Below are 12,964 nucleotides of genomic sequence, written 5' to 3' on the forward strand. Positions count from 1 at the left end.
AAATTATTTTAATTTTTCTGGTGCGCACGCTCATGACAGTTCATCTAATTGACAAATAGTTGCCATAATATCTTGTTTGGCGCACTATTTAAATAAGACAAATTTTATACAATACATATAATTTTATTTGTTATTTCTTAACAATAGACAAATTAGACAATTATATTAATTATATAATATATTCATTATTATTAACTATATTACGCCCCAAGCTTCTTCAAATGCAGAACATAATTTTGTACACGTTAATGCAGCTGAAAGAGGAAAATTACTGATAGAAATGGTATCTTCGGTATATTCCACATTTAAACTTCCTCTAGCCATCGCTCCAACTACAATGACAATAGGATCTCCTACTTTAGGTACAAGTTCTCGACAGTTTTTTACAAACTTTGATGAAAATGACATGGCTATTTTTTTAACTCCTACAGGTAAATGGTCAGTGATCGGGTTTTTAATTACTTTAAGAAGTTTGGGTCCACTATCTGCTCTTACAGAAAATTTGTGCAACAATTGTACTATTAAAATAAGAAATATAACATTAAATCAATATTTCATCACTTTTAATAACATATTACCCATAAGACCAGCAAATCTTTTAAATGTTCTAGGTATCCTAGTTTGAGGATTTACTTCTATTAGAACATTTTTACTAGTATGCATATAAACTTGGAGTAATCCTGCTCTATTTAACGGGCTGTCTAAAAGCATCAGTAGGCATTGATGAGCAATGTCTGGACGACAGGACCCCTGATCTCTGTTATTGCTTTTAAGAATACCGGCATGGTCATCACAATTTAATAATTCAAACCTATTTCCTACCTATAAGAGTAATCTACATTATATAAAATAACTATATAAAACAATATTACTTTGACTGTCTCCAATTGGGCATCTTCCAATATGATTATTAGACGTTTCTCTTGATTTTTTAAATGGTCCGTTACTAAATGTTTAGGCACTGGATCAAATTCGAACTCGTCGCTTTTAGAATCCTTTAACTTTCTTTTCTTACCCATATTTTGGAATATTAACACGAATTTCTAATATACATATAATATATATATATATATATATAGCAACAATAGAAACCTAACCTAAATGAAAATAAGACTTAATTCACGTGTTTTCAAACACCGAAACTGAAAATTTTATTTGCGTCTGAGAGTTTTAATACTTAGGATTTAGGGTCAAAAACCGTTTCTTGTAAAGCCCGCCTATTTTACAAGGCAGCCAAATTTAATGAAAAAACGAAGCGGGAATGTTTAAATAAGGCAGGTTTCATTTCATTATATTTCATAATCAAGTTTTCTAGTTCCTGATGGTTGCCGAGTAACACGAGTAATCAACTTTTTACTTTTAAAAAAAATCAAAAAATCCAAAAAAAGTTTTGTGTGCACGTAGTGGTGTAAGTGTTGAAATCCTGGAAATGAACAATATTCCACCACAGGGAGTAATGTTTCCAATGGGGTCTCTCTATGTAGGCGATTTACATCCAGACGTTACGGAAGCTATGCTATATGAAAAATTTTCTACCGCTGGGCAAGTATTATCCCTCAGAATTTGTCGTGATTCTCGTACCAAACAATCTCTGGGATATGGGTATGTTAATTTCAATAGTCCTCAAGATGCCGAACGTGCCTTAGACACAATGAATTTCGATCCGCTCAAAGGTAAACCTATTAGAATCATGTGGTGTCAAAGAGACCCATCACTTAGAAAATCTGGAATAGGGAACGTTTTCATTAAAAACCTAGATAAAAACATCGATAACAAGGCAATGTACGACACCTTTTCGGCATTTGGTAACATATTAAGTTGTAAAGTTGCGCTAGACGAAGACGGATACTCCAAGGGTTACGGTTTCGTTCATTTCGAAAATGAAGAGATAGCGAACAAGGCCATTGAAAAAGTTAATGGTATGCTATTGAACGACAAGAAAGTGTACGTCGGCAAATTTATACCCAGGATCGAGCGAGAAAAATCGCTAGGCGAAAAAGCTAAACAATTCACTAACATTTATGTAAAGAATTTTGGTTCTTACATGTCCGATGATAAATTTCGTGATTTATTCTCGAGATTCGGTTCAGTAACAAGTAGTTTGGTAGTAAGACACCTGGATGGAACGAGTAAAGGCTTTGGTTTCGTGGCTTATGAGGATCCTAAATCCGCGGAAAAAGCGGTCCAGGTAAGACTTAATGTTTTCTTCGTAGCGAATAATTCGTATAAGTTCGTAAATTGTCGGAAATATTTGAGTTGTATACCAGGTGTCAATTTTTGGATATCTTGTGTTATGATTATTTTGCCGCCGCATTAATTGCATGCCAGATAAATTTGACAAGATAATTTATTATGTTTTAAAAGTTATTTTACTATATACTATACTATATTTTACAATATTTTTTATTGCTATATAGTAAATTAGTATGGCATATAATAAAATAAAATATAGAAATTCAAAAATTTTTGATAACATTTAACAATGTTTACCTGACTAAGAATCAATTTAAATTTTAAGTTTATGATGTTTATAATTTAATTTAACCAACCATATAAAATATGTTTTAATATAAATTAATTATGTAATTATGGGGTATTAATATTAATACGTTGTATTTAATAGTAAAATATTAAATTAGGTACTATTATAGTATTAAAAATAGTAAAGTAAGAGTAATAAAATATTTTCTTTTTTATGACAACTGGTGTGCTAATAATTTTTATTGTACTCCAGAACCTTTATTGTTTACTTTATGGTTATTTTATTTCTGATAAACTAAAATATATTTAAAAGGAGATGAACGGTAAAGAATTTGAAGGTCGCACTTTGTACGTGGGTAGAGCTCAGAAGAAAGCCGAAAGACTGAACGAGTTGCGCAAAAAATACGAACAACAGAGAATGGAGAGGTTTAACAAGTTTCAAGGGGTAAACGTATACGTCAAAAATCTAGACGATAGCTTTAACGATGATAAGCTGCGACAGGAGTTTTGCTGTTTCGGGACCATCAGCTCGGCCAAAGTAAGCCTATTAATTATCTCTACCCTTTACCTGATAATATATTGAGTGGTTATAGGTAATGACGGAAAATGGGCGATCCAGGGGATTTGGATTTGTCTGTTTCTCAGCTCCAGAGGAGGCCACCAAGGCTATACAGGAGATGAATGGGAAAATGGTTGGTTCTAAACCGTTGTATGTCGCATTAGCTCAGCGCAAAGAAGCTAGAAAAGCTTTCCTCACTAGCCAATACATGGCCAGGGCTCAGGCAGTGAGGCAACAGGTAGAAAGTTTTTTGGGTTTAAAGATCTTTGTATTATGAAAATATACTTCTAGGGTCTGCAATACGCCGGTAGTCCGCCGTTCCTTTTACCAGCAGTTGCTCAAGCTCCTCGCATATTTGGTCCTGCACCAGCTTTGAGAGCAGCACCACGCTGGCCCGCATTACAAGCTTTGCCGCGCCCCAATGGTTCAGCTTTTGGGCTACCTCTCCTAAATGCCGCGCCCTTTAGATCTCCTGTTAGACCATCATCTGTCAGACCGCACGCTAGACCCATAACAGGTGCTAAATTGAATAGTTTTATATTAGTTTTGCATAGGAACTTTGTCTGTATCAGGCGCCTCTGGTCCCACTGCCCGGCCCAACTCAAAATATACCACCCGTCATGGCCCAGAAACCCCATTGGTGGACGGTCGACTCTCTCATGCTGCACCTCAGGAGCAAAAACAACTGCTAGGTAATCAGTGTTAAGGATCGAGAGAGATTCTAATCTGTAATTTTTCCAATTGATTATTAACAATAAATCTAAAACAATATTAGGGGAACAGTTGTTTAGAATAGTAGAAAAGCTTCATCCAGAGTTAGCTGGTAAGATTACCGGAATGTTGCTGGAAATTGACAATTCTGAGTTGCTGCACATGATAAAAAATCAGGAATCTCTAAGGGCAAAGGTAACAAAATTATGGCGATTACCAGAAACAGTGTTTATCATCATTGCATTATTTTAGGTGGAAGAAGCAATTGCTGTTCTAGAAGCTCACAAAGCAAACAAGAAAGGCGTCGTCGTGCAAGATTGAGGATGTTCCACTTTAACCGTCGATATTGTTCCAGTTGGCGTGTTTCAGTTCTTAGTTCAAGACCCAATCCTTATATTAATGTTTTTCTGTGTTCTTTCACAACGCGTTCCTTAAAAGTTACATTTATTTTTTTTATATTGTATTTGAAATAGATTGATATTTATACTTTTTAAATAAAAGTTTATAATTCATTTATTCCTTATTTACATAGATTAAAGTTTTTAAAAACAGGCTATGAAATTATTCTATTTTGTACAAGCGTAAAATAATTGTTCAAAATTGGATTTAAATAATTAATTATATATTTGCTTAAAATCGCAGTAGCCCAAAAACTCGCCTGTTTCACGTAATTTTGAAGAATAAAGCCGTCACTCTATCCACCTTTTAAGACAAGCTCCGCCTCGCTTTGAATCATCGAATAATTCCAGTCGGTAGCGTCTTGTGAAAGTTACCGTAATCTTTAACTGTTCTATTTCGTAGCAACGCCCAGCGTGTTACGCTCTGTGTCATAACTATGGTGAATTAAAAATATTTGGCGTCAATACGAATACCGCATTATTTGACAAAATGACAAGTGCCGAAAACACAACGACCGGTAAGATACATATTGCTAATCGTTATGCTACATGTATTTTAATGAATTAATTATTTTCTAGTAATCTTACTTATTAAAGAAGAAAAGTAGAACAATGATATTTTCTGTTTAATTTTTTCTATTAACAAAATTTATCTTCCTAAATAACAATTTTATATATAACATCTTAACATATAGTTTAATCTTTAGATGAACATTTAATGAGTTGTTTTTATGGTTGCAGCCTAACATTTGAAAGTGTCTTGTTTTAGTGTCGGAAACCAGAGAGGACATACCACTAAAAACAGGTGCTAAACAAGCTAAATGGTATAATTGGTCGGATGACTGTTTCAACGGCTCCAAGTTTATTAACATAGCTTTTGGTAGTTTGACGATCATAATAACTGTAGCACTCTTAATTCAGATTTACTATGGCGATTATCAGGTATAGGCAGAATTGATTTCAAATAATGTTATTTATGCATTTTTTTTGTTAAACATCAGCAATAATAAACATTTAAAGTAGTTATTTAAATAAATTATATTGTATATGCAATTTTTGTTGTATTTATACACTAGGTTGTACCTCATGGCAGTGTTGCTACTGATAGCCTGGATTGTTCAAGAATTGGTACCCAAATTCTGAAACAAGGAGGAAATGCTGTTGATGCTGCAATAGCTAGTACTTTCTGCCTCTCGGTTGTAACGCCTCATGTCACTGGCTTAGACGCGTAAGAATCTGCGACAAAACATACAAAAAAAAAATCGCAGTAATCATGCTGGAATATACTGTTCTAATTTTTTTGTTTTTTTTGTTTTTAGGGAGGGCCAAATGCTTATTTACAATCATAGAACGCGTCTGATGCCAAACGTTATTGATTTTAGTTCACAAAATGTTCTTTCTGATCATATGCCTCGATTAGTTCTTGGTTTAGCATATATACATCAACAGTATGGTACAATACCTTGGCAGAAACTCATAGAACCATCCGTAGAATTAGCAAGGTATTTATAATACCAAGGGTTCAATAATAAATCTACATTGGTTTTTTTTCCCGCAGGAAGGGATTTGTTGTTTCCAGGGAACTGTTTGCGGCTGTTAGTAAGGCGAACGCTGTTGATCTATATGGAAGATTAGAGCCGGGTAAACTATTTCAACATGGTATTTTAAGCAATACATTATCCACCATAGGAAATATATCAGAAAAAGGTTCATTTTATTATAATCTACTATTGAATTATCATGTATTATATTTTGCATATTTAAGCCACTTTTAGAATTGTATAGTTATCTCGATTCAGCACACAATCCCATTCAATCGCAAGGAATCAAGTCGACTTTTCACAATTACGACGTCTTCGTTCCCAGTCTAGAATCCGTTGGACCTATGCTGCTGGTCAATCTCCGAGAAATTGAGGAGTATAACTTTACTAAACTCGCCTCAGACTCGATAAAGACTATTCTAGAATCGACATTGAAGGTATACCAAGAGTTTAACATTAATGATAAATTCCATGAAGGAACTTCGACTAATGTAGCTGTTATGGACTTAGATGAAAACTATGTGTCCCTTGTGACGTATGTCTGTTTCAGGTGATAAATTAAATAATTTAATGACATTAATTTCTAGCGGAATGTACAGTCTATTTGGATCGGGTGAAATGACTTCTCACGGTTATGTGTTAGATGTCAAAAAACGAGATAAGCCCTGTACCAGAATTCCTATTATTATGACCGATAGCAATTTCATCTGTGGTAAGTGTTACATTAAGTTAATTAACGAAATATTTGAATTCACATATATGTTTAATTAGGCAAACGAATGGCATTTGGCGCAAATGGAATTGCACAAGCCAGTCAACTCATAGCTAACTTGGTAATCGGCGAAAGGAATGCGACGGATGGTATCGAAGCTCCTAGGTTTTACGTACTACCAAATAATACAATAGCAATAGAAGGTAATAGTTCACTTTCAATCTTCAATTGTCAAAATCAAATTTTGTCATCAAAATGCAATTTTTTTCAGAAGCTCATTTACCAAAATTTCCCGTCGATTTTCTCCAAAATATCAAAAATATCTTTGGACAATTACTTATGATTCCTGAACCATACTACAGTAGTAATATCGTGGCAAAATCCAGAGATGACTTAAGTTCACATTCGGATAGCAGAGGAGGCGGTATAGCTAGCAGATTTTAAAGTACTATTATCCTTGGAGCTGTGACCTACTTATTTATTATTTATTGCTTTTGGTATTTAACGAATTTTGTACTGCTTATATTGTAGTTAAATAAAATTAATATATACTGTTTTAGTTATCTACATTTCTTTCTATTTTGAATTAATACTTAAATTATTAATAGTGTTGGAAACGAGAAAAATAATATATCGATATTGGTATTTTTTAAAGAAATATAGAAATTTGTTTAAGTACTATCCATATATTTTAAAAATGTACATCAACAAACAAACTGGTTGACGGAAAAATTATGTCGGTTTAATACTTATTCGATTATCGAAATAAATACATCGATATTTTTCAAATGCCTATTTCCCATATCAATCGACATAACATTTAGGTTATGCGTTATATTTAATTTACTTAATGTTTACATTTGTGTTAGTAAAAGACAGTTTAAAACATTATATTCATTTTATTAAATAGGAATTTTCAAAAAATGTTGGGTGTACGTGTAACATCCTTCAACGAAAATCTAGGGGAGCCCGAGCAAGACGCCAATTCTGCATTGACGGAATTGGATAAAGGTAAAATACACTAGCATCTAGTTTTCAGATTTGATGAATTAAAATTCTAGGATTAAGATCGGGAAAAGTTGGTGAGCAATGCGAGGCTATAGTTCGATTTCCAAAATTGTTTGAAAAGTACCCATTTCCCATATTAATTAATGCTTCCCTGCTGAAATTAGCTGATGTTTTTCGAATGGGGTAATTAGTGCTAGAAGACATACAGTTTAATGGTAATTCATAATCTGTATTTCAGCAATAATTTTTTAAGATTGTGTGTTTTGAGAGTATGCCAACAAAGTGAGAAACATTTAGACAAAATATCAAATGTTGATGAGTTTGTTAGACGAGTTTACAGGTTAGTTATTAATAAAACTAAATTTTTAAATATAAAGTTCTGGTATATTTTTAGTGTTATACATTCCAATGATCCTATTGCAAGGGCAGTTACTCTGAGAACCTTTGGGTCAGTAGCATCCATTATTCCTGAACGGCAACAAATTCATCATAGCATAAGAAGAAGTTTAGATTCGCATGATAGTGTGGAAGTTGAAGCTGCCATATATGCTGCTATACAGTTTGCTGCACAATCAAAGTAAATAGTTTTGACATTATACTAAAACTAAAACATATTTTGTTTTTTGTATTACAGAACATTTGCTGTGAGTATGTGCAATAAGGTATCTGACATGATCCAAGGTCAGGCTACTACTGCAAATATGAAGTTGCAGTTAATTCCTATATTACAATATATGCATCATGATACAAATACTGCAGCTATGGTTAGAACTTTGTGTTTAGATTTACTGCCAAGTTATCCAGCTCAGGATTTTGTATTGGTGATTTTAAATACTTTAACCAAACTAGCAGCAACAACTCTTGTCGATATACCCAATCAGGTAAGGATTAAATATTTTAATTATATGTTAAAATATATGATATTCAAATGCATATTTAGGTGTTATTGCTATTGAAATATCTGAAAAATGATCCACGTTGGGAGGTAAAGTCAAAAGCTTTGCAACATCTTTATGAATTGGCTAAACCTGGAGCCCATCTCTGGCCTCCGGGAGCAGCAGATGATCTGATCGATTATGTTTTCAACACAAAATGGAACAAAATCCTGATGCCTGGTTTATGTGTAGTACAGGTAAGAGAGTGGATCTTTTTTTAATTACCTTTAGTGGTACAACAAACTGCCTAATGGCCATATGTAGCTCATTATAATGATTATATACGTCACATGTAGACTTTAGTAAGTGGTCTAAAGCCTACCTCATTATGATTGGGTGCACTCTAGTTCACAACATAATAAAAACAACAGCAGATTATTACTGTCTGATGTTGACCTACAATAGAGTCTCAGAAATAGGTTTGAAAACAATAAATTTCTAGTTTTGTATTACATCAGAGTATCAGACTATCGGGCTAATAGTAAAATAAAGTGGTTTGTACTAAGGTCAGCACCTGAGAATATTTTGAAAAGGTATTGTAAAAAACTAGTTTTGAGCATCCATAGTTGCGTTTTAAAGTTTTTTTTTAATCGAAAGACACTGCTCTGAACTGTTTTACTGAACCATTTTATGTATAAGATTGTACTAAGCGTATCTAATAATGATGTTATTAAAAAAAAAATTTATGTACAAATAGGTAAATATCAGGTACCCTGCATGTACCTTGGTTATTTTTTCACTTAAAACGATATTTATTCAGAAAAATGTATACAATATAAATTAATCAAAGTTTTTTTGATCACGTCCTACAACCTTTTCCTAACTTTCTGGCAACGTTTTAGGCAATGCGCCGATAGAACAATGTTATAATGGCAGCGAAAACAAATAGTAATCAGAAAGCGCTATGGCGATGAGTGTGTTAGGCATGACAGAACTTCCGATTCGAAATGCAACAATGCTGAATAGACAGCACATGAATACTTAGTTTCGGTGTCGATGGAAATGTTCGCCTAACTTTTACCATTTATAATATGCCACAGAAAACTATTTTTTGTTTACGTGGCAAATAATGAAACCGCGATGTTGAAATGGTTCGAAGTGGCATTTTCAGTCAAATCATAGATGATTTTCCCTCTTTTGGGATCTTTCCCATCTCATGTAAAAGTCTGAAAACAGTTGATTCATCAACTGCTATTACATAATTCTTATGCTGTTACTTGCATTTTATTAAAAAGCAAAAAATACTTGGGTAAATTTTAGTGGAAGTATTTGGACGGGCAAATCGGGTCGTCCTGATTTGGCTTACAAATATAAAATAACTGCGTAAATGTTAACATATTAGATTAATTAGGTCTTTAAGACAACATCTAGTAATAGATATGAGTATTTCTTTAGAATTTATTTATATTCCGCTTTGATAAAAAAAAATCATCTTTAAAAGTATTCAATTCGAATATTTTTCACCTCGCTTTCATTCTATGTATAATATTTGTACAATTTTACTTTCTATTGTTCTATGTTTCAGTATTGGTCTTATGTGTAAACGTATTTGTTAAGGAATTTAAATGTAAAGTTAATTTTATTCGTGAATTACCTCAAAATTGTTGACCAGCTGAATGTAAAATTTTTTTGGACAAAACACATTTTCATTAAGATACTCTACCCTCTACAGCTTTATATATGGAAGGATGCATCGTCAATAATTGCGACTATCAATTAATTCAGTATGAATTGTTTTACAAGATTTACTCTATTCCCCAAATAGTAATAGTAGTATAATATATTTATCCTTTTTTATATTATTTCCCTATATGTAGGTACTTGTTGAATCTCCTAAAATGTGTCATCAAAATCGACTTTCTGGTACTAAACTGCGAGAGCTCTGCGGAAAACATTGCTATTCCCCATACCCGGCAATCGCAGCACAGGCCATACAAATACTGACGCAAATTTTATGTTGCTGGTAAATATATTCAAAAGTAATTATATATCAGGGACATATCATCCTGATAACCCAGTTAATTTTTAAGTTTCGAGGATAATTTGGAACCGGATGGCACAAACGATGTGATTTCGTCGTTAGAGGCTCTGATTTTACTTTTGACGTTCTCGGAACAGAAACAGGTGAAACATCTTAAGGTGGCTTTGAAATGTACTGTGAGGCTGTGCAAAGCTCGTTTAGATTATTGTGAAACTTTCGTCGATTTACTTGGATCTAGACTTGATAATATTGAAGGTATAATTATTTAAACTTTTTATATACACAGTTTTTTATAAGGTAATTTTTTTGCACAAAAACTTTTTTTTTCGTAGGAGAATATACCATAGTTATATGTGAAGCTCTAGGCGCTATAGGTGGTCTAAAACCTGAAACATTACTGCCTCAAGTCAACACTATCCTGTCTCATCTCACAGCTACAAATTCAATACCTAATCCTACTAAATTGCAGATTACCACCAAAATAATGTTGTGCACTTTAATATTCCAGACAATGTCTGGATATAGATGGATGGAATCAACAAAACAAGTAATTTTTAGCGTTGTAAAAAATAACAATCTTTGGGCCAATTATTGTATAGGTAAAATGAGGATTAATAATATAACATATTCTTCAATAATAAACCATTATTTTAGCTAGAGCAGCCGTGAGATACGGTCATCATCAAATTGCTGTAGTCATATTCGAAGATTTGACGGAACAGGTGAGCTCCGAACATTTCCACTTCTGGTTGGCATGCTTAAAAGAGATGAGTCACGCAGAAGCATTTCTCGAAAATGAGGAATCAGGAACGTTGATCACCAGACTAGATAAGGCTGTGATCCATTACAATAAAGCTATAGCAGCTTTAAAGGTAAAACCTTTAAAAGGTATTATGAGGGATTAAATCCACCCATTCTAGGCTGCCAGCACGCCATCTCATAATCTAACATTTCAAGCGGAGTATATGAGGATTAGAACCGAATTCCTACAATGCTTGGCACAGCTTATTTATACTTGCAACATATTGTGTATAGTACCTCCTCCAGCCATAGCTGCAACCATAGTTCAAAATACAAGGTATGGCAGGCGATATAGATACGAATTATAACTTTTAAAAAGTGGCTTTTAGAGATGAACATCAAAGGCATGGTTATATTACAAATCAGTTAAGGAAATGCGTGAAAGAGTTTAAGAATTGTGGCGACCTTCACTGGAAATTGTATCAGACGGCGTTCGATGCAGATCCCGCAACATTAGAAAATATGCAAATGTATGTACCAATAGCGTTGTTGTATAATAACCTTATTGTTGTTATGATAGCTTACAGCAAATTTGCGTACTGATGGAACAGTGTTTGGAAATAGTCTGTACAAGTGGCACGAAAATCAGAGAGAATCCCGTTGAATTTGTAATGAAAAGTTCGAATCTAGAATCCAGAGAGTTGGTTAAAGCCTGTGACAGTGCCCTGAAAGTCGCCCAAAATTTGTTGATAGACAGCGCGAACTCAACAATCACTCACAGAGTAAGATAATAAATTAACATTGTTTATCCATCATTGAAACTGTTCCCATTCCAGCAAGTTGATATACTGAAGAAAATAGTGGAAATAATCGCGAACGCATCTTTTCCGATTCCAAGATACTTCTTCCAAATTTTACAATCCACTAGTGTAAAATTAGCTATATCTCCACAGCCTAGAGTGATGGGTGAGTTCATTAGCGTCCAGGCCGGGTCCCAGCTAGCCGTTAAAGTCGAGGGAGTTATCCAACACGGCATGAAACCCGGGCTGTTTCGAAAAATTGAACAGGTTGTTATTACTGTAACATCTCAGTTACAGAGCGGCGTGAAGAGCAAAGATTTAATAGATCCTAAGGTAAATTGAGTGTTATCAGTAAATTAAGCGTCATAGCAGTCTTGTTTTCAGTTATTGGAGCAGGTTTCAGTACTTTCTCAGACTGTTTCTCCCCACAAAGATTTCTTCTCAGCACAATTTCTGTTGGCTTTTCCTAGAGGTGGCCAGTACCTGTTGGGTATAATTAATTGACTAGCATTTATTGTTTAATTTAATGATCATTAACCTTTCAGCGGTGGAGGCATCTGTTATAGACGAGCTCATTAATACTTGGAAAACTGGACCAAAAAGTTCCCTAACCGTCAAGGTACCGGAGGAACAAAAACTAGCTCCAATTAATGTGCCTGGTACAGTGAATAATGCCAACGTGTAAGTAGTAGAGTTGATATAAATTGCCTTTTTATAGAGAGTGGGTTTTTGCAGGATACTGATGCCCGAAGACAGTTTATTTATAAAGCCCTACCAAAAGAAAATGTGAAAGTCAATAACAACACTGATACATTTTTAATTTTTATAACAAAAATGAAAATAAACGTTATCATTACGCTACAGTTATTGTTTACTGTTCTTTATTACTGACTATAAGTTATACTAGTTGTTTTGTTAACAAACAATACAATTTGTATTTTCATTATTACTTATTTATTTCGATTATTTGCTCGTCATCGCGCTGAAATCACTCTTGCATTATTTTTGAGATAACCTAGTATCACATTCGGTGTCTCCATTCAACACATTAATCTTTCAGGATTTCATTTCACATTTAAATCAATAAAACAAAAAAT

The 12,964-nt window shown here is 33.7% G+C and overlaps 4 protein-coding genes across 5 annotated transcripts; 3 read left to right on the forward strand and 1 right to left on the reverse strand.

Moving 5' to 3' along the window:
• Positions 1 to 102: 102 nt before the first annotated feature.
• Positions 103 to 1,099, reverse strand: LOC143196724 (ribosomal RNA small subunit methyltransferase NEP1). Its single transcript, XM_076404684.1, has 3 exons — positions 873 to 1,099; positions 579 to 822; positions 103 to 518 (listed from the first exon to the last, which is right to left on the reverse strand). Exons 1-3 carry the CDS (start codon positions 1,017 to 1,019, stop codon positions 196 to 198), a joined length of 714 nt encoding a protein of 237 aa, XP_076260799.1. The 5' UTR covers positions 1,020 to 1,099; the 3' UTR covers positions 103 to 195.
• A 211-nt stretch (positions 1,100 to 1,310) lies between these two features.
• Positions 1,311 to 4,187, forward strand: LOC143196723 (polyadenylate-binding protein 1). Its single transcript, XM_076404682.1, has 7 exons — positions 1,311 to 2,188; positions 2,795 to 3,019; positions 3,075 to 3,278; positions 3,332 to 3,557; positions 3,613 to 3,732; positions 3,816 to 3,946; positions 4,004 to 4,187. Exons 1-7 carry the CDS (start codon positions 1,430 to 1,432, stop codon positions 4,070 to 4,072), a joined length of 1,734 nt encoding a protein of 577 aa, XP_076260797.1. The 5' UTR covers positions 1,311 to 1,429; the 3' UTR covers positions 4,073 to 4,187.
• Positions 4,188 to 4,501: 314 nt separating this feature from the next.
• On the forward strand, positions 4,502 to 6,965 carry LOC143196683 (glutathione hydrolase 7). Of its 2 annotated transcripts, none has more exons than XM_076404569.1 (9): positions 4,502 to 4,667; positions 4,919 to 5,091; positions 5,226 to 5,377; positions 5,469 to 5,651; positions 5,708 to 5,856; positions 5,925 to 6,225; positions 6,278 to 6,402; positions 6,462 to 6,605; positions 6,674 to 6,965. In XM_076404569.1, the coding sequence occupies exons 1-9, from the start codon at positions 4,640 to 4,642 to the stop codon at positions 6,844 to 6,846; spliced, it is 1,428 nt and encodes a 475-aa protein (XP_076260684.1). In that variant the 5' UTR covers positions 4,502 to 4,639; the 3' UTR covers positions 6,847 to 6,965. The 2 variants fall into 2 exon arrangements, with proteins under 2 accessions (XP_076260684.1, XP_076260685.1); XM_076404570.1 differs by having other exon boundaries at positions 6,677 to 6,965.
• A 240-nt stretch (positions 6,966 to 7,205) lies between these two features.
• INTS7 (Integrator complex subunit 7) lies at positions 7,206 to 12,730 on the forward strand. The gene is made up of 17 exons (XM_076401958.1): positions 7,206 to 7,413; positions 7,464 to 7,593; positions 7,649 to 7,750; positions 7,805 to 7,987; positions 8,045 to 8,291; positions 8,351 to 8,542; positions 10,163 to 10,308; positions 10,376 to 10,581; positions 10,659 to 10,925; positions 10,981 to 11,198; positions 11,247 to 11,404; positions 11,457 to 11,597; positions 11,648 to 11,849; positions 11,904 to 12,200; positions 12,252 to 12,357; positions 12,413 to 12,548; positions 12,603 to 12,730. The coding sequence occupies exons 1-17, from the start codon at positions 7,326 to 7,328 to the stop codon at positions 12,655 to 12,657; spliced, it is 2,874 nt and encodes a 957-aa protein (XP_076258073.1). The 5' UTR covers positions 7,206 to 7,325; the 3' UTR covers positions 12,658 to 12,730.
• Positions 12,731 to 12,964: the final 234 nt, after the last annotated feature.

This window comes from Rhynchophorus ferrugineus, unplaced genomic scaffold (genome assembly GCF_030347505.1).
Source record: "Rhynchophorus ferrugineus isolate W39M unplaced genomic scaffold, kcgeb_rfMv2 rfM4, whole genome shotgun sequence".
In the NCBI taxonomy this organism is placed as follows: domain Eukaryota; kingdom Metazoa; phylum Arthropoda; class Insecta; order Coleoptera; family Curculionidae; genus Rhynchophorus; species Rhynchophorus ferrugineus.

What these genes read in the sequence shown, in the direction of transcription:
- LOC143196683 (XM_076404569.1), top strand. Translation starts at nt 4,640, where the DNA reads ATGACAAGTGCCGAAAACACAACGACCG. An exon ending in TTTACTATGGCGATTATCAG is followed by an intron (nt 5,092 to 5,225) that starts GTATAGGCAGAA and finishes TTTATACACTAG; the next exon opens with GTTGTACCTCATGGCAGTGT. An exon ending in CATGTCACTGGCTTAGACGC is followed by an intron (nt 5,378 to 5,468) that starts GTAAGAATCTGC and finishes TTTTGTTTTTAG; the next exon opens with GGAGGGCCAAATGCTTATTT.
- INTS7 (XM_076401958.1), top strand. Translation starts at nt 7,326, where the DNA reads ATGTTGGGTGTACGTGTAACATCCTTCAACGAAAATCTAGGGGAGCCC. An exon ending in ACCATAGTTCAAAATACAAG is followed by an intron (nt 11,405 to 11,456) that starts GTATGGCAGGCG and finishes AGTGGCTTTTAG; the next exon opens with AGATGAACATCAAAGGCATG. An exon ending in ACAGTGAATAATGCCAACGT is followed by an intron (nt 12,549 to 12,602) that starts GTAAGTAGTAGA and finishes GGGTTTTTGCAG; the next exon opens with GATACTGATGCCCGAAGACA.
- LOC143196723 (XM_076404682.1), top strand. Translation starts at nt 1,430, where the DNA reads ATGAACAATATTCCACCACAGGGAGTAATGTTTCCAATGGGGTCTCTC. An exon ending in GGACCATCAGCTCGGCCAAA is followed by an intron (nt 3,020 to 3,074) that starts GTAAGCCTATTA and finishes GAGTGGTTATAG; the next exon opens with GTAATGACGGAAAATGGGCG. An exon ending in GCACGCTAGACCCATAACAG is followed by an intron (nt 3,558 to 3,612) that starts GTGCTAAATTGA and finishes TGTCTGTATCAG; the next exon opens with GCGCCTCTGGTCCCACTGCC.
- LOC143196724 (XM_076404684.1), bottom strand. Translation starts at nt 1,019, where the DNA reads ATGGGTAAGAAAAGAAAGTTAAAGGATTCTAAAAGCGACGAGTTCGAA. An exon ending in CCCAATTGGAGACAGTCAAA is followed by an intron (nt 823 to 872) that starts GTAATATTGTTT and finishes TTACTCTTATAG; the next exon opens with GTAGGAAATAGGTTTGAATT. An exon ending in AAGATTTGCTGGTCTTATGG is followed by an intron (nt 519 to 578) that starts GTAATATGTTAT and finishes TTATTTTAATAG; the next exon opens with TACAATTGTTGCACAAATTT.